This window comes from Mytilus californianus, unplaced genomic scaffold (genome assembly GCF_021869535.1).
Source record: "Mytilus californianus isolate M0D057914Y unplaced genomic scaffold, xbMytCali1.0.p SCAF_7, whole genome shotgun sequence".
NCBI lineage: Eukaryota > Metazoa > Mollusca > Bivalvia > Mytilida > Mytilidae > Mytilus > Mytilus californianus.
In genome coordinates this window covers 38,288,861-38,312,284 of record NW_026262723.1, presented here as the reverse complement: position 1 = coordinate 38,312,284, position 23,424 = coordinate 38,288,861, and the positions used below count along the sequence as shown (strand labels likewise).

At 35.0% G+C, this 23,424-nt stretch overlaps 1 protein-coding gene across 1 annotated transcript in view; it reads left to right on the top strand.

The window, feature by feature from the left end:
- Window positions 1-23,424, top strand: part of LOC127708061 (caspase-3-like) — a 73,346-nt gene that overhangs the window by 3,955 nt on the left and 45,967 nt on the right. Inside the window, exon 2 of the mRNA XM_052212854.1 lies at window positions 19,216-19,293. Within this exon, the coding sequence (XP_052068814.1) occupies window positions 19,285-19,293 (9 nt within the window). The 5' untranslated portion in view covers window positions 19,216-19,284. The remainder of the gene's footprint in view (window positions 1-19,215; window positions 19,294-23,424) is intronic.

Genomic DNA, 23,424 nt, shown 5'->3' with positions numbered 1-23,424 from the left:
ACTTTAACTGATTTTATAAATTTTTTGTAGTAATCCTTGCATTCTGTTTATTTTTAAAGGAATGCATTGACCATACAAAAGAATATGTTTGTTTTTCCTAACCCTACCTACCCAAAACATAGCTGCCTACCCAAATTCTTTTATTGTTCTGATGTGAAAAAGTTTTCTTTTAATCTGATAAGCATGAAGACTAAAAAACATCTGACACTTCAATTTCCCTTTGCTGTGAGAAAAAAGAAAATGCCTACCAACCTACCCACTGTCTCTAAAATGTACTTTTGGGTAGGGTAAGGGTTAACTAAAATATTTATAAGTGTAGCCTTACAAATGTGACATCAAAATTTATCAGTGTAAAAATTATTTCAGGTTTAAACAGTCTTCTTGAAAACTTGGACATAATGACGTAAAAATCTGCTAAGAGGTGTGCAAATTGAGCAGGGAATGCCCCACAAACCCTTTCTGTTAGTTAACATTTACAGTGTCCAGTTATGTACCCCTTTAAGTTTATTCTGTCCTTTTAAATTTGTGAATAAAGGAAGTATCTTTATTAATAATTTATATATATATATATATGCTCTTAAAAGGTAAATTTACAAATGATATATTATGTTCAAAACAACCTGATTACTTTTTGTTTAGTTCTAAGTAAAAACTAGGAGTAAGGGAATTTTCTGCTAAGGGAATTTAGACATTTTTTTAAAAATTTCAACCTAAGGTCAAATATATAAATTTCACTTGTCCACTTAATCATGTTAATATGAAAAACTAAAGTGCAAGGAGTATTTATTTATCTACATTTCTTGTTTTAGCAATTGCTGTACCTTTCCAGTTACTTATTATGTGTTGTGTATTAAATTGACTATAACACTTTTGAGTGACTGGATAGGTTGATAATATTCATCAATTGAAAAAGAAACTGGAGAGATTGGTAATAGTTTTAGACAGCGGCCATTGAAGGTACACAAATTTAGGTTGTCATATCAGCCTACAAAGTCATATCAATAGCCCAGGCTAGTGGTCAATAAGCATGAGTCATCAGACATCAGTCATATCACTAGCCTAGGGAAGTGGTCAATTATCTGGAATGACCAGTTAACAAAGTCATACCACTAGCCTAGGGTTATAGTCAATTATCTGGAAAGACCAGTTAACAAAGCCATATCACTAGCCTAGGGTAGTGGTCAATTATCAGGAGTGATCAGTTAACAAAGCCATATCACTAGCCTAGGGTAGTGGTCAATTATCAAGAGTGATCAGTTTACAAAGTCATATCACTAGCCTAGGGTAGTGGTCAATTATCTGGAATGACCAGTTAACAAAGTCATATCACTTGCCTAGGGTGGTGGTCAATTATCTGGAATGGCCAGTTAACAAAGTCATATCGGTAGCCTAGGGTAGTGGTCAATTATCTAGAATGACCGGTTAACAAAGTCGTATCACTAGCCTGGGGTAGTGGTCAATTTTCTGGAATGACCAGTTAACAAAGTCGTATCACTAGCCTAGGGTAGTGGTCAATTATATGGAATGACCAGTTAACAAAGCCATATCACTAGCCTAGGGTAGTGGTCAATTTTCAGGAGTGATCAGTTTACAAAGTCATATCACTAGCCTAGGGTAGTGGTCAATTATCTGGAATGACCAGTTAACAAAGCCATATCACTAGCCTAGGGTAGAAGTCAATTATCTGGAATGACCAGTTAAGAAAGTCATATCACTAGCCTAGGGTAGTGGTCAATTATCTGGAATGACCAGTTAACAAAGTCGTATCACTAGCCTAGGGTAGTGGTCAATTATCTGGAATGACCAGTTAACAAAGCCATATCACTAGTATAGGGTAGTGGTCATTTATCAATTCAGTTAAGTAAACAAAGCCATATCACTAGCCTAGGTTAGTGGTCAAATATCAGGAGTCATCAGTTAACAAAGTCATATCACTAGCCAAGGGTAGTGGTCAATTATCAGGAGTGATCAGTTAACAGAGACATCACTAGCCTAGGGTAGTGGTCAAATATCAGGAGTGATCAGTTAAAAGAGACATATCACAAGCATAGGGTAACGTCAAATACAAAGAGTCATCAGTAAACAAAGCCATATCACTAGCCTAGGGTAGTGGTCAATTATAAGGAGTCATCAGTTAACAAAGCCATATCACTAGCCTAGGGTAGTGGTCAATTATCTTGAATGACCAGTTAACAAAGCCATATCACTAGCCTAGGGTAGTGGTCAATTATCAGGACTGATCAGTTTACAAATTCATAACACTAGCCTAGGGTAGTGGTCAGTTATCGGGAATGACCAGTTAACAAAGTCATATCACTAGCCTAGGGTAGTGGTCAATTATCTGGAATGACCAGTTAACAAAGTCATATCACTAGCCTAGGATAGTGGTCAATTTTTAGGAATGATCAGTTAACAGAGACATATCACCAGCCTAGGGTAATAGTCATTTATCTGGAATGACCAGTTAACAAAGTCATATCACTAGCCTAGGGTAGTGGTCAATTATCTGGAATGACCAGTTAACAAAGCCATAGTACTAGCCTAGGGTAATAGTCAATTATCTGGAATGACCAGTTAACAAAGCTATTGGTGATCAGTTAACAGAGACATATCACCAGCCTAGGGTAATAGTCAATTATCTGGAATGACCAGTTAACAAAGCCATATCACTAGCCTAGGGTAGTGGTCAATTATCTTCAATGACCAGTTAACAAATTCATATTACTAGCCTAGGGTAGTGGTCAATTATCTTGAATGACCATTTAACAAAGCCATATCACTAGCCTAGGGTAGTGGTCAATTATCTGGAATGACCAGTTTACAAAGTCATATTACTAGCCTAGGGTAGTGGTCAATTATCTGGAATGACCAGTTAACAGAGTCATATCACTAGCCTAGGGTAGTGGTCAATTATCTGGAATGACCAGTTAACAAAGTCATACCACTAGCCTAGGGTTATAGTCAATTATCTTGAAAGACCAGTTAACAAAGCCATATCACTAGCCTAGGGTAGTGGTCAATTATCAGGAGTGATCAGATAACAAAGCCATATCACTGTCCTAGGGTAGTGGTCAATTATCAGGAGTGATCAGTTTACAAAGTCATATCACTAGCCTAGGGTAGTGGTCAATTATCTGGAATGGCCAGTTAACAAAGTCATATCGCTAGCCTAGGGTAGTGGTCAATTATCTGGAATGACCAGTTAACAAAGTCGTATCACTAGCCTGGGGTAGTGGTCAATTATCTGGAATGACCAGTTAACAAAGTCATATCACTTGCCTAGGGTAGTGGTCAATTATCTGGAATGGCCAGTTAACAAAGTCATATCGCTAGCCTAGGGTAGTGGTCAATTATCTGGAATGACCAGTTAACAAAGTCGTATCACTAGCCTGGGGTAGTGGTCAATTATCTGGAATGACCAGTTAACAAAGTCGTATCACTAGCCTAGGGTAGTGGTTAATTATAAAGAATGATCAGTTAACACAGTCATATCACTTGCCTAGTGTAGTGGTCAATTATCTGGAATGATCAGTTTACAAAGTCATATCACTAGCCTAGGGTAGTGGTCAATTATCTGGAATGACCAGTTAACAAAGCCATATTACTAGCCTAGGGTAGAAGTCAATTATCTGGAGTGACCAGTTAACAAAGCCATATCACTAGTATAGGGTAGTGATCATTTATCAATTCAGTTAAGTTAACAAAGCCATATCACTAGCCTAGGTTAGTGGTCAAATATCAGAAGTCATCAGTTAACAAAGTCATATCACTAGCCAAGAGTAGTGGTCAATTATCAGGAGTCACCAGTTAACAGAGACATCACTAGCCTAGGGTAGTGGTCAAATATCAGGAGTGATCAGTTAAAAGAGACATATCACAAGCATAGGGTAGTGGTCAAATACAAAGAGTCATCAGTAAACAAAGCCATATCACTAGCCTAGGGTAGTGGTCAATTATCAGGAGTCATCAGTTAACAAAGCCAGATCACTAGCCTAGGGTAGTGGTCAATTATCAGGAGTGATCAGTTAACAAAGTCATACATCACTAGACTAAGGTAGTGGTCATTTATCAGATCAGTTAACAATGCCATATCACTAGCCTATGGTAGTGGTCAATTAGCAGGAGTGATCAGTTAACAAAGCCATATCACTAGCCTAGGGAAGTGTGCAATAATCAGAAATAACCAGTTAGCAATGACAAATCACTAGCCTAGGGTAGTGGTCATTTACCAGGACTGATCATTTAACAAAGTCATATCACTAGCCTAGGGTAGTAGTCAGTTATCAGGAGTCATCAGTTAACAAAGCCATATCACTAGCCTAGGGTAGTGGTCATTTATCTGGAATGACCAGTTAACAAAGCCATATCACTAGCCTTGGGTAGTGGTCATTTATCAGTTCAGTTAACAAAGCCACATCACTAGCCTAGAGAAGTGGTCAATTATCAGTAGTGTTCAGTTAACAGTGATATCACTAGCCTAGGGTAGTGGTCAATTATCAGGAGTGATCAGTTAACAAAGCCATATCACAAGCCTAGGGTAGTGGTCATTTATCTAGAATGACCAGTTAACAAAGCCATATCACTAGTATAGGGTAGTATCGGATCATTCAACAATGTCATATCAATAGCCTATGGTAGTTACCAATTATGTGTAATATAACTAGCCTAGGGTAGTTATCAGTTATGTGTCATATCACTAGCCTATGGTAGTTGTCATTTATGTGTCATATCATTAGCCTTGAATAGTTGTCAGTTATGTGTTATATGACTAGTATATGGTAGTTGTCAGTTATGTGTCATATCACTAACCTACGATGGTTGTCAGCTATGTGTCATAAAACAACAAAGTTATATCACTAGCCTAGGGTAGTTGTCAGTTATGTGTAATATCGCTAGCTCAGGGTAGTTTTTAGTTATGAGTCATTATAAAACAACAGATATATCACTAGCCTAAGGTAGTTGTCAGTAATGTGTCATATCACTAGCCTAGGGGAGTTGTCAGTAATTTGTCATATCACTACTCTAGAGTAGTTGTCAGTAGTGTGTCATATAATCATTATCCTATGGTAGTTGTCCGTTACTTGTCATTATAAAACAACAAAGATATATCACTAGCCTAGGGTAGTTGTCAGTTATGTGTAATATCACTAGCTCAGGGTAGTTTTTAGTTATGAGTCATTATAAAACAACAGATATATCACTAGCCTATGGTAGTTGTCAGTAATGTGTCATATCACTAGCCTAGGGGAGTTGTCAGTAATTTGTCATATCACTACTCTAGAGTAGTTGTCAGTAGTGTGTCATATAATCATTATCCTATGGTAGTTGTCCGTTACTTGTCATTATAAAACAACAAAGTTATATCACTAGCCTAGGGTAGTTATCAGTATTTTGTCATCACTAGCTTATGGTTATTTGTCATATCACAAGACTAGCCTAGAATAGTTTTCAGTTATGTGTCATATCACTACCCTTGGATAGTTGTCAGTTATATGTGATATCACCATCCTAGGGTAGTTGTCAGTTATGTGTCATATCACTAGCTTTTTGTAGTTGTCAGTAACGTATCATTTCATCTCCTAAGGTAGTTGTCATTAATGTCTCATATCACTAACCTATGGTAGTTGTCGTTAATGTCTCATATCACTAGCCTAGTGTAGTTGTCATTAATGTCTCATATCACTAACTAAAGGTGGTTGTCATAAATGGGTGATATCACTAGCCTAGGGTGGTTGTCAGTAATGTCTTATATCACTTACCTAGGGAAGTCGTCATTAATGTGTCATATCACTAGCCTAGGGTAGTTGTCAGTAGGCTGATGATATGATACGATACTGAAATCTACCGTAGGCTAGTGATATGACACATAACTGACAAATTCCCTAGGCTAGTGATATGACAAATTACTGACAACTACCATAGGGTAGTGATATGAGGCACAAATGACAACTACTCTATGCTAGTGATATAAGATATTCCTGACAACTACCCTAGGCTAGTGATATGAGGCATTAATGACAACTACCCTAGGCTGGTGATATGAAACACTACTGACAATTACCGTTGGCTGATGATATGACACGTTACTGACAACTACCGTAGGCTAGTGATATGACACATTACTGATAACTACTCTAGGCTAGTGATATGACACATTAATGACAACTATCCTAATTTAGTGATATGAGACATTACTGACAACTACCCTGGGCTAGTGATATGCCACATAACTTACAACTTCCATAGGCTAGTGATATGACACATTACTGACAACTACCGTATGCTAGCTGATAAGTGACCACTACCCTTGCTTAATCCTGTTGCCCCTTGGTGGAACAAAGGCCACTAATGATATTTCTCCACCTTGTTCTGTTTTTTAGCTAGCCTCTTCAGATCATGCCACTTGTACCCTTCTTTCTCCATCTCTGCTGCAACGTTCCTTCTCTACGTGTATCTTGGTCTGCCCCTGATATGACTTTGTGAACTGATCATTCTTGATAATTGACTTCTACCCTAGGCTAGTGATATGACACGTTACTGACAACTACCATATGCTAGCTGATAAGTGACCACTACCCTAGGCTAGTGATATGACTTTGTGAACTGATCACTCTTGATAATTGGCCACTGCTCTAGGCTAGTGATATGGCTTTGTTCACTAAACTGGTCTGCTAAATGACCATTACCCTATACTAGTGATATGGCTTTGTTAACTGGTCATTCCAGATAAATGAACACTACCCTAGGCTAGTGATATGGCTTTGTTAACTTAACTGATCATTCCTGATAATTGACTACTACCCTAGGCTAGTGATATGACACGTTACTGACAACTACCGTAGGCTAGTGATATGACACATTACTGACAACTACTCTAGGCTAGTGATATGACACATAAATGACAACTACCCTAAGCTAGTGATATGAGACATTACTGAAAACTACCCTGGGCTAGTGATATGACAAATAACTTACAATTTCCCTAGACTAGTGATATGACACATAACTGACAACTACCCTGGGCTAGTGATATAACACATAACTGACAACTTCCTATGGCCATTGATATGACACATAACTGACAACGTCCCTATGCTAGTGATATGACACATAACTGACAACTACCCTAGGCTTTTGATATGACACATTACTGACAACTACCATATGCTAGCTGATAAGTGACGACTACCCTTGGCTAGTGATATGACTTTGTTAACTGATCATTCCTGATAATTGACCACTACCCTAGGCTAGTGATATGACTTTGTAAACTGATCACTCCTGATAATTGACCACCACCCTAGGCAAGTGATATGGCTTTGTTAACTGATCTAATAATGACCACTATACTAGGCTAGTGATATGACTTTGTTAACTGATCATTCCTAATAATTGACCACTACCGTAGGCTAGTGATATGACCTTGTTGACTTGTCATTCCTGATTATTGACCACTTCCCTGGGCTAGTGATATGACTTTGTTTACTGATCACTCCTGATAATTGGCCACTACCCTAGGCAAGTGATATGACTTTGTTAACTGATCATTCCTGATAATTGACCACTACCCTAGGCTAGTGATATGACCTTGTTAACTGGTCATTCCAAAAAATTGACCACTACCCTAGGCTAGTGATATGGCTTTGTTAACTGGTCATTCCAGATAATTGACCACTACCCTAGGCTAGTGATATGACTTTGTTAACTGGTCATTCCAGGTAATTGACCACTACCCTAGGCTAGTGATATGGCTTTGTTAACTGATCTTATAAAATGACCACTACCCTAGGCTAGTGATGTCTCTGTTAACTGATCACTCCTGATAATTGACCACTACCCTTGGCTAGTGATATGACTTTGTTAACTGATGACTCCTGATATTTGACCACTAACCTAGGCTAGTGATATGGCTTTGTTAACTTAACTGAATTGATAAATGACCACTATCCTATACTAGTGATGTGGCTTTGTTAACTGGTCATTCCTGGTAATTGACTACTACCCTAGGCTAGTGATATGACTTTGTTAACTGATCTAATAATGACCACTATACTAGGCTAGTGATATGACTTTGTTAACTGATCATTCCTAATAATTGACCACTACCCTAGGCTAGTGATATAACCTTGTTGACTTGTCATTCCTGATTATTGACCACTTCCCTGGGCTAGTGATATGACTTTGTTAACTGATCACTCCTGATAATTGGCCACTACCCTATGCAAGTGATATGACTTTGTTAACTGATCATTCCTGATAATTGACCACTACCCTAGGCTAGTGATATGACCTTGTTAACTGGTCATTCCAAAAAATTGACCACTACCCTAGGCTAGTGATATGGCTTTGTTAACTGGTCATTCAAGATAATTGACCACTACCCTAGGCTAGTGATATGACTTTGTTAACTGGTCATTCCAGGTAATTGACCACTACCCTAGGCTAGTGATATGGCTTTGTTAACTGATCTTATAAAATGACCACTACCCTAGGCTAGTGATGTCTCTGTTAACTGATCACTCCTGATAATTGACCACTACCCTTGGCTAGTGATATGACTTTGTTAACTGATGACTCCTGATATTTGACCACTAACCTAGGCTAGTGATATGGCTTTGTTAACTTAACTGAATTGATAAATGACCACTATCCTATACTAGTGATGTGGCTTTGTTAACTGGTCATTCCAGGTAATTGACTACTACCCTAGGCTAGTGATATGACTTTGTTAACTGGTCACTCCAGATAATTGACCACTACCCTAGGCTAGTGATATGGCTTTGTTAACTGGTCATTCCAGATAATTGACTACTACCCTAGGCTAGTGATGTGACTTTGTAAACTGGTCATTCCTGATAATTGACCACTACCCTAGGCTAGTGATATGACTTTGTTAACTGGTCATTCCAGATAATTGATCACTACCCTAGGCTAGTTATTTGACTTTGTAAACTGGTCATTCCTGATAATTGACCACTACCCTAGGCAAGTGATATGACTTTGTTAACTGGTCATTCCAGATAATTGACCACTACCCTAGGCTAGTGATATGACTTTGTAAACTGATCATTCCTGGTAATTGACCACTACCCTAGGCTAGTGATATGACTTTGTTAACTGGTCATTCCAGATAATTGACTACTACCCTAGGCTAGTGATACGACTTTGTTAACTGGTCATTCCAGATAATTGACCACTAACCCAGGCTAGTGATACGACTTTGTTAACTGGTCATTCCAGATAATTGACCACTACCCTAGGCTAGCGATATGACTTTGTTAACTGGCAATTCCAGATAATTGACCACTACCCTAGGCAAGTGATATGACTTTGTTAACTGGTCATTCCAGATAATTGACCACTACCCTAGGCTAGTGATATGTCTTCGTAAACTGATCACTCCTGATGATTGACCACTACCCTAGGCTAGTGATATGGCTTTTTTAACTGATCACTCCTGATAATTGACCACTACCCTAGGTTAGTGATATGACTTTGTTAACTGGTCATTCCAGATAATTGACTATAACCCTAGGCTAGTGGCATGACTTTGTTAACTGGTCATTCCAGATAATTGACCACTACCCTAGGCTAGTGATATGACTTTGTTAACTGGTCATTCCAGATAAATGACCAGTACCCTAGGCTAGTGATATGACTTTGAAAACTGATCAGTCCTGACAATTGACCACTACCCTAGGCTAGTGATATGGCTTTGTTAACTGGTCATTCCAGATAATTGACGACTATCCTAGGCTAGTGATATGACTTTGTTAACTGGTCATTCCAGATAATTGACCACTACCTAGGCTAGTGATATGACTTTGTAAACTGATCACTCCTGATAATTGACCACAACCCTAGGCTAGTGATATGGCTTTGTTAACTGGTCATTGAAGATAATTGACCACTACCCTAGGCTAGTGATATGAATTTGTTAACTGGTCATTCAAGATAATTGATTATTACCCTAGGCTAGTGATATGGCTTTGTTAACTGGTCATTCCAGATAATTGACTATTACCTTAGGCTAGTGATATGTCTCTGTTAACTGATCACTCCTAATAATTGACCACTACCCTAGGCTAGTGATGTTACTTTGTTAACTGATCACTCCTGATAATTAACCACTACTCTAGGCTAGTGATATGGATTTGTTAACTTAACTGATCTGATAAATGACCACTACCCTATACTAGTGGTATGGCTTTGTTAACTGGTCATTCAAGATAATTGACTACTACCCTAGGCTAGTGATATGACTTTGTTAACTGGTCATTCCAGATAATTGACTACTACCCTAGGCTAGTGATATGACTTTGTTAGCTGGTCATTCCAGATAATTGACTACTACCCTAGGCTAGTGATATGACTTTGTAAACTGATCACTCCTGATAATTGACCACTACCCTAGGCCATTGATATGATTGATGTCTGATGAGTCATGCTTATTGACCACTAGCCTGGGCTATTGATATGACTTTGTAGGCTGATATGACAACCTAAATTTGTGTACCTTGAATGGCCGCTGTCTAAAACTATTACCAATCTCTCCAGTTTCCTTTTCAATTGATGAATATTATCAGCCTATCCAGTCACTCAAAAGTGTTATAGTCAAATTAATACACAACACATAATAAGTAACTGGAAAGGTACAGCAATTGATGAAACAAGAAATGTAGATAAATAAATACTCCTTGCACTTTAGTTTTTCATATTAACATGATTAAGTGGACAAGTGAAATCTATATATTTGACCTTAGGTTGAAATTTAAAAAAAAATGTCTAAATTCCCTTGCAGAAAATTCCCTTACTCCTAGTTTTTACTTAGAACTAAACAAAAAGTAATCAGGTTGTTTTGAACATAATATATCATTTGTAAATTTACCTTTTAAGAGCATATATATATATATAAATTATTAATAAAGATACTTCCTTTATTCACACATTTAAAAGGACAGAATAAACTTAAAGGGGTACATAACTGGACACTGTAAATGTTAACTTACAGAAAGGGTTTGTGGGGCATTCCCTGCTCAATTTGCACACCTCTTAGCAGATTTTTACGTCATTATGTCCAAGTTTTCAAGAAGACTGTTTAAACCTGAAATAACTTTTACACTGATAAATTTTGATGTCACATTTGTGAGGCTACACTTATAAATATAACACACAGGGTAGCCCTCGTATGCCTTCGTTGCGTGTAACTCCACCCCCCTTTAATAATCGTATTTTGAGTGCCTAGATGCCGTGCTTGTACACAATATCTAAAGCTGATTCAGTATTCAAAATACTTGTTTTGGTATCGTCTCTGTTCCAGTGATATATGCCCTACATCTTGGGAAATATCTAAGAACTTCTGAACATATTTTTGTTTTCCGCTTGCTGATACATGTAGTTCTGTGAACTTAGATAATCGCGCCAATGACGTGATCTCGTATCCCGCGTTGCTTCATAAAACTCATGAATATTCATACTACCCTAGGCTAGTGATACGTAGAGTCTATCATTTCGACAATTAATGTTTCTTCGGTAATACGGAGGCCAATATATATATGATAATTCAAAACATCATACATTTGTTCAAACGTTGAAAAAGTAAAGAAAACTCATCAAAGATACATGGCTTATATCGTTGTATGCCAGACGTGCGAGGTGCTCGATTAGCTGAAAGGTTAACTCAATAAAGAATTTAAAGAGAACTGAAAATAAAACAATTAAACGAGCTTTTCCAAAACTGAATTTGCCATCTATGCCTGGGGTAGAAAAACCTTAGTATTTGTATTTGTTTAAGTAAGAGATGATTCAAACAAAATACATTAAGAGTATAAAGATGGAAAATTTCACATTTTGATTATATCTCCCTATTTGACGAGCAGGACAAATATATTTTTTGATACCTAATAAACCTAAAAAAGTTTTTTATTTAGTATGATACAAGATAACCTTAGCCCGTTGTGTAACTCATTCTAACAAGAGGAACACTTGTACAGTTCAAAATGAGCACAGTCCTACTTTTGTTTTGAATCTCCATAACTGTAGGAAATTATTCTTTGTACATGACATAAACCAACAATATGCTGTCCCATACTTAATATTCTAAACTTAAACTAAAGGCATAATATGTTAGTCAAAGTGCTTCAAAACGAACATATGAAGATTGAAAGTTAATAATTTCCATATCTTAATGAATATGACGTTTTGTTTGGCTCGTTTCTAATCTTTGTTTTTCTTTTTTATTTAACTCTTTACCTCGTTCTATTTCTTATTCTTCTTTTTCGTTACGTTTCGTTTTCTGATTTTTAATCTTCTTCTTCTTCTTCTTTTTTTATTATTACTATAAAAGTGATTATTATTGTAATCCTTCTCTTTATTATATTCTATCACTTTTTTAGAAATGTCAATACCATTATTTTCATTATGTTTTTTTTTTTTTTATCTCTGAACTTATCTGACAGTGATTTTTTTAAGTTGTAAAGGAAAACAAGCTCAATATGGGGTTTGTTCATTGGTCAGTATCCTACATATGTAGGTGTGTAGTTACCATTCCACCTTCAACAGGATATCTATTTGGTATATAGGGGATCCCAAAAGACGAGTTGGATAACATTGTTTTAGTTATTTACTTTTATCTAAAAAGAAAGAATAATTTTTGTATCGAGTATGGAAGCGATACTTTGTTGTACACATGGATTACCACTTACACAGTGAGAAAAACTTCTTCGCATTGTACTTTTGATTTAAATCTCCAAAGCCAGATGTAATATAAATTTATTGTGTACATGTCATATATAAGCAGCATACCTCGTTTGGTTCATTTTGTTTCTTTTTTTTTTCTGATGTCATTTTGTTAAGTGATATTTTCTTATGTCATTTTGTTAAGTGGTATTTTCTTATGTCATTTTTTTACATTACACCATTTGTTTATTAATTTTATTGAGACAGTTGATAACGTACTGTTAACATGCACAGTGTTTATCGGTGTTACCTTTCTATATGTCGGAAATCATCGCAATATATGATCAATTCCACTAGCTCAACTATGTAAAAGACTTTCATCGGTTTTACTGGCAGACTATGGCATGGTATTGGTTGCAAAAATTTGATATTTTTCATTTAAATGCAATATTTCTTATTTAATTGGTATATTTCTTCATTTAAATGCAAAATTTTTTATTTGAATGGTATATTTTTTCATTTAAATGCAATATGTTTTATTCAGATGGTATAATTTTTCATTCAAATGGTATAATTTTCGTTCAAATGCAATATTTTTTATTCAATTGGTTTAAAATGTCATTTGAATGCAATATTTTTTATTCAATTGGTATAGCAGTTTTTTTTTATTTATATGCAATAATTGCATTATGGGAAATTCTTTGACGTCATAATGTCAAATTTGCAACAACGTTTGTAATTGGTCGGTAATTGTTTGGATTTCTCCCCTTTCTTTCTAAACTTGAGTGACCAAGAATTAAAAAACGCGTCAGAATATCGCCCCTCTAACCAAATTTGGCGTTCGTGCGAGTTCATGCACTGGCTGTTAATGCCAATAATGGCCAGGACGAGCAAAAAATGCGAGTGACAAGTAATAATAATTAATTTGACACACAATTTGTTCATGGATAGAAACAGATGCCTGCGTGCATGGCAAAAACACCTCCAATGAAAACCTTTTCTGAAGAAACTCTCCTACAGTCTACACATTGAAATAAAAAAAAAATACATAGCTAGCCCCCCTCCCCCTTCTAAGTCCAGATACATGTCATCATGACGTTCTTTAATGCTATATCATTTTTTACTTTTCTTGATCCTCAGAGACGTTGCAGGAAGGCACACATGAAAAAAAGAATAAAAAGCATCCAGGACGTTACAATTATTTGGACTAAGCCCCCTCTTTTTTACTACATGAAGAAAAAAAATCACTTAATTACGACAGCAGAACCAGAAACCCACAAGTAGGGAAATAAGGCGTGAACTTCATATTTAATACTATCTATAATATGTTCTCTCATGTCTTATGCTGCAAATCATTTTACATTTAGGATTCGTTGCTGAGCTTTTTTTTTTACTGTTCTCGTCTCCGAATCCCTTAAATAGATTTTTCAAGCCCCACAGTAGTTCTATAATTACTATATGTCTTTTCATAAATAAGTATGCAGGGCATATTTCAAAACATATTTTATCTTCAGGACTTTTAAATGATTTACTTTTCAATACTGCATTGGGAAGGGGGGTATACAAGTTTATTTTGTGACACATTATATAATATAATTAGGTATCCAACAAATTATATGATTGTACGTTTAGCTATTATCTAGACCCGTACAAAATGTATATAATTAGACACATTTAACAAGGGGCGGATCCAAAACCTCGGTGTCTAGAAAGGGGGGGGGGGGGGGGGAGGGGGGGAGTAGGTTCAAATTTAGATATTTGTATAGAGATGTATATATGCTAGTATTGGCAGTAATGGTAATAGTGTGTGTATGAGGGTAGGGGTTTCAGATCAAAGATCGTTTCTATAATTCTATATCTTTTAGTTTTTACCATTTCACTCTATTCTTTATCCTTTGATCTCTATTATATTTGTCCAAAACATGCAAGACATATTTGCCACTGGACATAAGGCAACCAAAAGTCAATCAACGTATTCTGTATATTTCATCATTTCTTTATTATGTTATCTATAGGTTTGGTCCAGCACCTTATTTTTTTGCACATTAGGGACGACATCAAAAGTTCAATGTAGGATAAAAAAAAAACTTAATTCATATAGTTTTTTTCACTGACCCCCCTACCCCCCCCCTTTCTTTCTTAACTTAATTTGGGAAAAATTGATTGACCAATAAGGATATATATAAAATCGATGTTAATTAAACAAAACTTGCAGCAATTTTGACCCCCCCCCCCAAAAAAAAACTATTTGAATTAAGTTTTTTATCCTTCATTGATTTTCTGATGTCGTCCCTTATCCTCTCTATGTAAACCCAATTCATGTCCTGATAAATGGTGACTCATGCATAGCATCATATGTGGTTATTAAAACAAGAAACATATTCATATTATAATAATTAATGTATGCTAGGACTTATAGATAGATGTCATTAGTCCCAGGTCATGTAATAAAGTAGGTCTTATAAAAATACAATAGCATTTTAATTTTGATGATTATATATATGTTTATATATTTAATAATGCCATTTTTTTTTGAAAAAAGGGTAGGGGCAAGGCGTTTTTAAAACATATCAATGGGGCGCGGTTTTTTTTTGTTCTTCGGAAGTGAGCCAGAAGAAGTCCATTTCTGGTTTTTTTGCATTGGGATGATCTTCTGGCTCTCTTCCACCTCTTCATTTTTGATAGGTTGACGGCAGAGGCACATAACAAACATGGCGTCGTTTAGTCTAAATAAAATTAATAAATTTGTGAATGCAGATATATAAGAATGTGAGCTGTTTTATAAACGTTTTTATGGTATGACAGCCTTAGTAGGACATCCCTGTAGGACGATAAGCTGGATAAATATAAGAACTACACGGACAATAACAGTAAAGGGACGATTATTTGATATTCTAGGGAAGGGATTTTGATTGATTGGTGTTTAACGCTACTTTCAACACTATTGGGCTATTCCGTGGTGGTCAGTTTAAATTTATAGATGAAGGATGGGGAAGGGAAGAGATGGCATTATTATTCATTTCAATCTGTCGCTAATCATGCCTATTGTTCAGCTCTTACCAGGCAACCATATTCATATATGAAATCCTTCTGTCCCCCACCCCAACAAATAAATAAATATCAAATGGTTTTCCTCTTATTTAACACAAGTTTAAATTGATTGATTGTTTGTTGCTAATTTTAACGCCCAGTGAAAATTATTTCATGCTTGTTCAGGAAAACACGAGTTTAGAAGTCACGTATATAGTATATAAATGAAGAGATGGAATATGATTGCTAATAAGGCAACTATCCACCGGAGTTCAAATATGAAGTGGATGTAAGCAATTATAGATAAGATAAGATAAGAAAAAATAATTTTAAGTCGGGTTACATGAAATACTACAAACATAAGCTCTGTAGAGCTTTTTGCCGTCATGTAGACAAATGCTTTTTGTAGACAATCGTAAGGCCTTCAACAATGACAAAAACCTGATACTGTAAAGTCGTCTATAAAAGGCACGACATGAAAAGTGTGAACAATTCAATAAAAAATTAACAGCCTAATTATACATAACAAAACAATTTACAAAATATCAAATATGAGTCGAGACAGGAACCAACGACAACCACTAAACTACAAGCTCCATCCCTGGGAAAATAAAGAACATGGCAGGGATGATATAAAAACGAAGATGTGGTATGATTGCAAATGAGACAACTCTCCACAAGAGATCAAATGTCACAGAAATCAACAGCTATAAGTCACCGTACAGCCTTCGACGATAAGCAAAGCCTACACCGCATAGTCAGCTATAAAAGGCCCCGAAATCAAAAATGTAAAACAATTCAATCGAGAAAACTAACGGCCGAATTAATGTACAAAAAAATGAATGAAACACAAATATGTATAACAAAGCAATAAACGACAACCACAGAATTACAGGCTTCTGACTTGGGACAAGCACATACATACAGAATGTGGCGGGGTTTAACATGTTAGCGGGATCCCAATCCTCCCCCTAATCTGGGACAGCGGTGTAACAGTACAACAACATGTTTGTGAGCAACCCATCCCGAAGCTGGGACAGTGGTGTAACAGTACAATAAAATAACAACCTGCACAAATCAGCAAATTAACTCAAAAGATCGATACGAGACACACAAAAAACTAAGACAATAAGCACCGACATAAGAGTATTTGCAATTACTGGAAGTTTGCTCAAACCTAATTACAACTGGTACTGAAACAAATCTTGTTCTCACAGACTGAGTTATCAATCAGTACACAACGCGCGGCAAAGGATTTAATAAAAAAAGAAAACAGTCTGAGAAACGTCTGGTTTACGTTGTATATAGATATAAGAAGATGTGGTATCAGTGCCGATGAGACAACTCTCCATCCAAGTCATAATTTGTAAATGTAAACCATTAAAGGTCAACGTACGGTCTTCAACACGGAGCCTTGGCTCAAACCGAACAGCAAGCTGTAAAGGGCCCCCAAAAAATTAGTAGTGTAAAACCATTCAAACGGGAAAACCAACGGTGTCTAATCTATTTAAAAAACCGATATACTTGCATATAAATCCATATACAATGAAACGGTTTTTGAAAAGTGGACCGAACGTTATGACCATCAAAATTTTGCAATAGAAATACTAGTTATGACCACAAGATTTTAACAGCCAGTGCAGGACTCGCACGAACGTTAGATTTAGTTAGAGGGGCGATATTCTGACGCGTTTTTTAATTCTTGGTCACCCATGTTTAGAAAGAAAGGGGAGAAATCCAAACAATTTCCGACCAATCACAAACGTTGTTGCAAATTTGACCTTATGACGTCAAAGAATTTCCCATAATGCAATTATTGCATATAAATAAAAAACCACTATACCAATTGAATAAAAAGTATTGCATTCAAATGACATTTTATACCAATTGAATAAAAACTATTGCATTTGAATGAAAATTATACCATTTGAATGAAAAATTATACCATTTGAATGAAAAATTATACCATTTGAATGAAAAATTATACCATTTGAATAAAAAAATATTGCATTTAAATGAAAAAATATACCATTCAAATAAAAAAATATTGCATTTAAATGAAGAAATATACTAATTAAATAAGAAATATTGCATTTAAATGAAAAATATCAAATTTTTGCAACCAACACCATGCCATAGCAGACAGACAAATCGTTTGTTTATTAATTGTTTAAAGGTTAGCGAACCGACTGTAATAACTTTTGAAGAGTTCAACCAATTATTTGTCAAATAATACTATCTTGTTATTGGCAAAATAAAATAAACTCCAGCTTTTTCCATCATTTGTATTATTAATAATCTTTTTGGTGCTGTGTACATTGTTTTTATGTGAGTAGTTTATGTGCCTCGTACTCATCTTTTGAAAAGCCCATAGACCACTTTCGAGTTATGTCCTTCACCGGAAAAAAATTGTCAATTATGTGCGCCTTTATGACGTCATTTACCAGATAGAGGAGATCGCCTGTATCCTTGCTCTATTACAAGCGTCTTCGTGATCTTCATTATGCAGGATAAACTAGAAATAATGTTTGTTCCGTAGGTACTTAATCACAATTCCATAATGACAGCAGTGCTGATTATCAATTATAAGAATTTTATTTGCCGAATGATTCGTGCAATATAGCATCATATTTTTTCAATCGCTCGCTCAACATGGGAAGTAAGTGACGATGCCCCTAAACGCACGAATGATGTTCACTAAAATTAAAGGTTTTCATGGAAATGCAACGAACTGTAAAGTGGTCTACTGCAACTGATTTTGAAGTAATTTCTTATGTTGTGTTGTTACACCACTGTCGCAGGTTATTGGAAGGTTGAACGCTCACAAACATGTTTTTAATGTGCCTGTCCCAAGTCAGGAGCCTGTAGTTCAGTGGTTGTCGTTGGTTCATGTCTGTCAAATTTGTTTTCCGTAAATTGTTTTGCTATAAATTAGCTTGTTAGTTTTCTCAATTGGATTGTTTCATATTTTTCATGTCGAGCCTGTAGTTCAGTGGTTGTCGTTGGTTCATGTCTGTCGAATTTGTTATCCGTAAATTGTTTTGCTATAAATTAGGCTGTTAGTTTTCTCAACTGGATTGTTTCATATGTTTCATGTCAGGCTTTTTATAGCCAACTATACTGTGTGTTTTTTTCACATTCACATTGTTAAAGGCCGCACGGTGGCTTATATTTGCTTACATCCTCTTCATTTTAACTCTGGTGGATAATTGTCTCATTGGCCATCATACTATATATCCGTATTCTTATATTGATATTTAGTTAGTTATTTCACATTGGATAATTGAATACATCAAATTTAAACGTATGACTGCAGACATTAGCCCAGTAAATGGGCTTTAAATACCAGTATGTATGTTCTATAAAACGTAACAGTAAATATTGTAATTCCAAATTTCGTCATTTTAAAATTAGAACTGACAAATATTGTTGTTTTTGTAATGACTTGAATTGTTTTCTTGACAATACCAAAACAATTTAAAAATGTTCAATAATTTTTATTTATAGTAAGAAATTATCCTGACAGTATGAGAGTTAAGTAACATAGTTGGTTACTGTAACACGTAGATTTGAAAGATGGGAAAGGTATGTTATATTTTGTATTAGTATGAGTTTATAATTAGTGTGTATAACTAAATTTTTCTTCAGAAAAATCATTTGTTCTCCTGTGTATTTATTAAAATTATATAATTGTATACGGTCGAAAGAAAATCTTTGATAACAAGACAGTACACAAATGTTAGGCTATTTTTGACAAAAAAAAAGTAAACAGAAAAAAACTCGATGTTCAAATTACCAGTTTCATTTGTATACTTTTAGTTCTGGGAGCAACAATAGCAATTACTGAAATATGGTTAAAACACAAAGTCATATTTTTTTTCCAACCTATAGACTCACCGATGTCCGTTTTATATTTTGGTAATATATGTTTAGTTGAAAACGAGACTACTTTCTTTCCTTTTGTTAATTTTATAGTTGGTAATTTCCCATTATTCATTATTTCTTTTTATGCAACAATTCAATTGCTTTTAAAAAATTATACTAGGGATATAGATATCATAAATTGATTCATACCTTTTACAAAACTTAATAACAAATATTAACTTTATTTTGGAAGTATGATATCACACGTTAAAATTCATATAAGCTTCTGTTTTCCATCAAGCAGTTCATGGAAATAGTGTGTAATTTGTCAAATATGACATGATTCTTTGTAAGACATTATTTTATAAAATTTTTATCAACAGATTAAAATGATAGCTGTCATATTTTCTTGGTCTTGTAATGACACGTCTGTCACAACATTTTTTTCCCATACGGAGACCTATGACACATCATTATCGTATTCACAGAAGGCCTATGATGTATAATTGTCATCAAGATGTACTTGCACAGGAACAAATATGGAAAAGTGCTTTCATCGTTGGCAAAAACTTTTTAAATAGATATAAGAAGATATGGTATGAGTGCCAATGAGACAACTCTCCATCCAAGTCAAAATCTATAAAAGTAAACCATTAGAAGTCAAAGTACGGTCTTCAAGACTATATACAGATATATTCATGCAAATTTAATTGGGAAAACCTTAGTATGTAATACAATACATATATTATTGTTTTAATTCCAAATGTCGTCACATATAAGTTTTAACAGACATACAGTGCTGACCTAATATACCTTTTGAAAACGTTTGTATTGGTTACCTGCCAATACTAAAGCAATGTTGGGAATGTTTATTGTCAATAATGGAACCCCAGTTTAGAATATTGTAATTAGCAATCTTGGAGGTAATAAATTTTTGTATAGGTATTTCCAAAAGTTGTATGACTGTATACAGTCGACAGAAACATTTTCTTAATAATGTTACAGTAATATCATATATAAAACACACAGGCTAAAGGTCAATATAGTCCCAGCAATCAGATCAAAAACATATCTGCCTTGCCATATCTTTGGTTTGAGCGTTTTTGATGAATGTAAATACAAAAATGCCAATCGACCAAATTAGATTTATAAAGTACTATTTTCGAAAGGAAAGCTTATTTACGGTACCGATATACCTTTACGAGATACACATTTCGACAATTTAATGTTTCTTCGGTAATACAGAGGCCAAAGTGTATGCTAATTCAAAACATCATACATTTGTTCAAACGTTGAAGAAGTAAAGAAAACTCGTCAAAGATACATGGCTTATATCGTTGTACGCCTGACGTGCGAGGCGCTCGATTAGGTGAAAGGTTAACTTAATAAAGAATTTAAAGAGAACTGAAAACAAAACAATTAAATGAGCTTTGAAAAAACTGAATTGGCGATCTATGCCTGCGGATAGAAAAACCTTAGTATTTGAATGCGTTTAAGCAAGAGATGATTTAACCGAAACACATTAAGAGTATAGATAAGGAAACTTTCACATTTTGAGTTTATCTCTCTATTTGACAAGCAGGACAAATATATTTTTGATACCTATTAAATCTCGAAAGGTTTTATATTGAGTATGATACAAGATACCCTTAGCCCGTTGTGCAACTCATTCTAACAAGAGGTACACTTGTACAGTTCAAAATGAGCACAGTCCCACTTTTGTTTTGAATCTTCATAACTGTAGGAAATTATTCTTTGTACATGACATAAACCAACAATATACTGTTCCATACCTAATATTCTAAACTTAAACTAAAGGCATAATTTGATAGTCAAAGTGCTCCAAAAGGAACAGGTGAAGGTGGGCGCCTGTTAAAACGTTTATTTACCTGTCCTAAGTTAGGAGCATGTTGTTAAGTGGTTGTCGTTTGTTGGTGTGGTTAATAAGTGTTTCTCGTTTCTCGTTTTTTATATAGATTAGACCGTTGGTTTTCGTGTTTGAATTGTTTTTCACTAGTCATTTTGGGGCCCTTTGTATCTTGCTGTTCGGTGTGAGCCACGGCTCCGTGTTGAAGGCCGTACTTAACCTATAATTGTTTACTTTTTATACATTGTGACTTGGACGGAGAGTTGTCTCATTGGCACCCATACCACATTTTGTTATTAATATATGAAGATTGAAAGTTAATGATTTCCATATCATAATGAATATGACGTTTTACGTCTCGTTTCTAATATTTGTTTTTGTTTCTAAATGGCCTTTTTGTTAATCAATCATTGATCGATAAATAAGTTTAGTCTTCTTTCCTATTTAATTCTTTACCTCGTTCTATTTCTTATTCTTCTTTTTAGTTTTGTTTCGTTTTCTGTTTTTTTTAATTTTCTTCTTCTTCTTCGTTTTTTATTATTATTATAAAAGTGATTATTAATGTTATCCTTCTCTTCATTATTCCATAACTTTTTTAGAAATGTCAATACCATCATTTTCATTATCTTTTTTTTTAATCTCTGAACTTGTATCTGACAGTGATTTTTTAAATTGTAAAGGAAAAAAAACTGTATATGGGGTTTGTTCATTGGTCAGTATCCTACATATATAGGTGTGTAGTTACCATTCCACCTTCAACAGGATATCTATTTGGTATAAAGAGGATCCCAAAAGACGAGTTGGATAACATTGTTTTAGTTATTTACTTTTATCTTAAAAGAAAGAATAATTTTTGTATCGAGTATGGAAGCGATACTTTGTTGTACACATGGATTACCACTTACACAGTGAGAAAAACTTCATCGCTTCGTTCTTTTGATTTAAATCTCCAAAGCCAGATGTAATATAAATTTATTGTGTACATGTCATATAAGCAGCATACCTCGTTTGGTTCATTTTGTTTCTTTTTTTTAACCAAATCCATAGTTGGAAAAGTGGTATTTTCTTATGTCATTTTTTTTACTTTTACACCATTTGGTAATTAATTTTATTGAGACAGTTGATAACGTACTGTTAATAGTTATCAAAGGTACCAGGATTATAATTTAATACGCCAGACGCGCGTTTCGTCTACATAAGACTCATCAGTGACGCTCATATCAAAATAGTTATAAAGCCAAACAAGTACAAAGTTGAAGAGCATTGAGGACCCAAAATTCCAAAAAGTTGTGCCTAATACGGCTAAGGTAATCTATTTCTGGGATAAGAAAATCCTTAGTTTTTCGAAAAATTTAAAGTTTTGTCGACAGAAAGTTTATTAAAATGACCTATTAAAATTTATTAACATGTACAGTTTTTATTGGTGTTACCTTTCTTTATGTCGGAAATCATCGCAATATATGATCAATTTCACTAGCTCAACTATGTAAAAGAATTTCATCGGTTTTACTGGCAGACAGACAAATCGTTTGTTTATTAATTGTTTAAAGGTTAGCGAACCGACTGTAATAACTTTTGAAGAGTTCAACCAATTATTTGTCAAATAATACTATCTTGTTATTAGCAACAAAAAAATAAAGGCCAAGTAATATATTGAAGATCGGTTCAAACTTATCCTTTTTAAGTAACAATAAGTTTTTTTTCTAAATCATAAAATTGAGAATGGAAATGGGGAATATGTCAAAGAGACAACAACCCGACCAAAGAGCAGACAACAGCCGAAGGCCACCAATGGGTCTTCAATGCAGCGAGAAAATCCTGCATCCGGAGGTGGTCCTCAGCTGGCCACTAAATAAAATTGTGTGCTAGTTCAGTGAAAATGGACGTCACAATAAACTCCAAAACATATAAATTAACTAAAATTAAAAAAACATACAAGACTAACAAAGGCCAGAGGCTCCTGACTTGGGACAGGCGCAAAAATA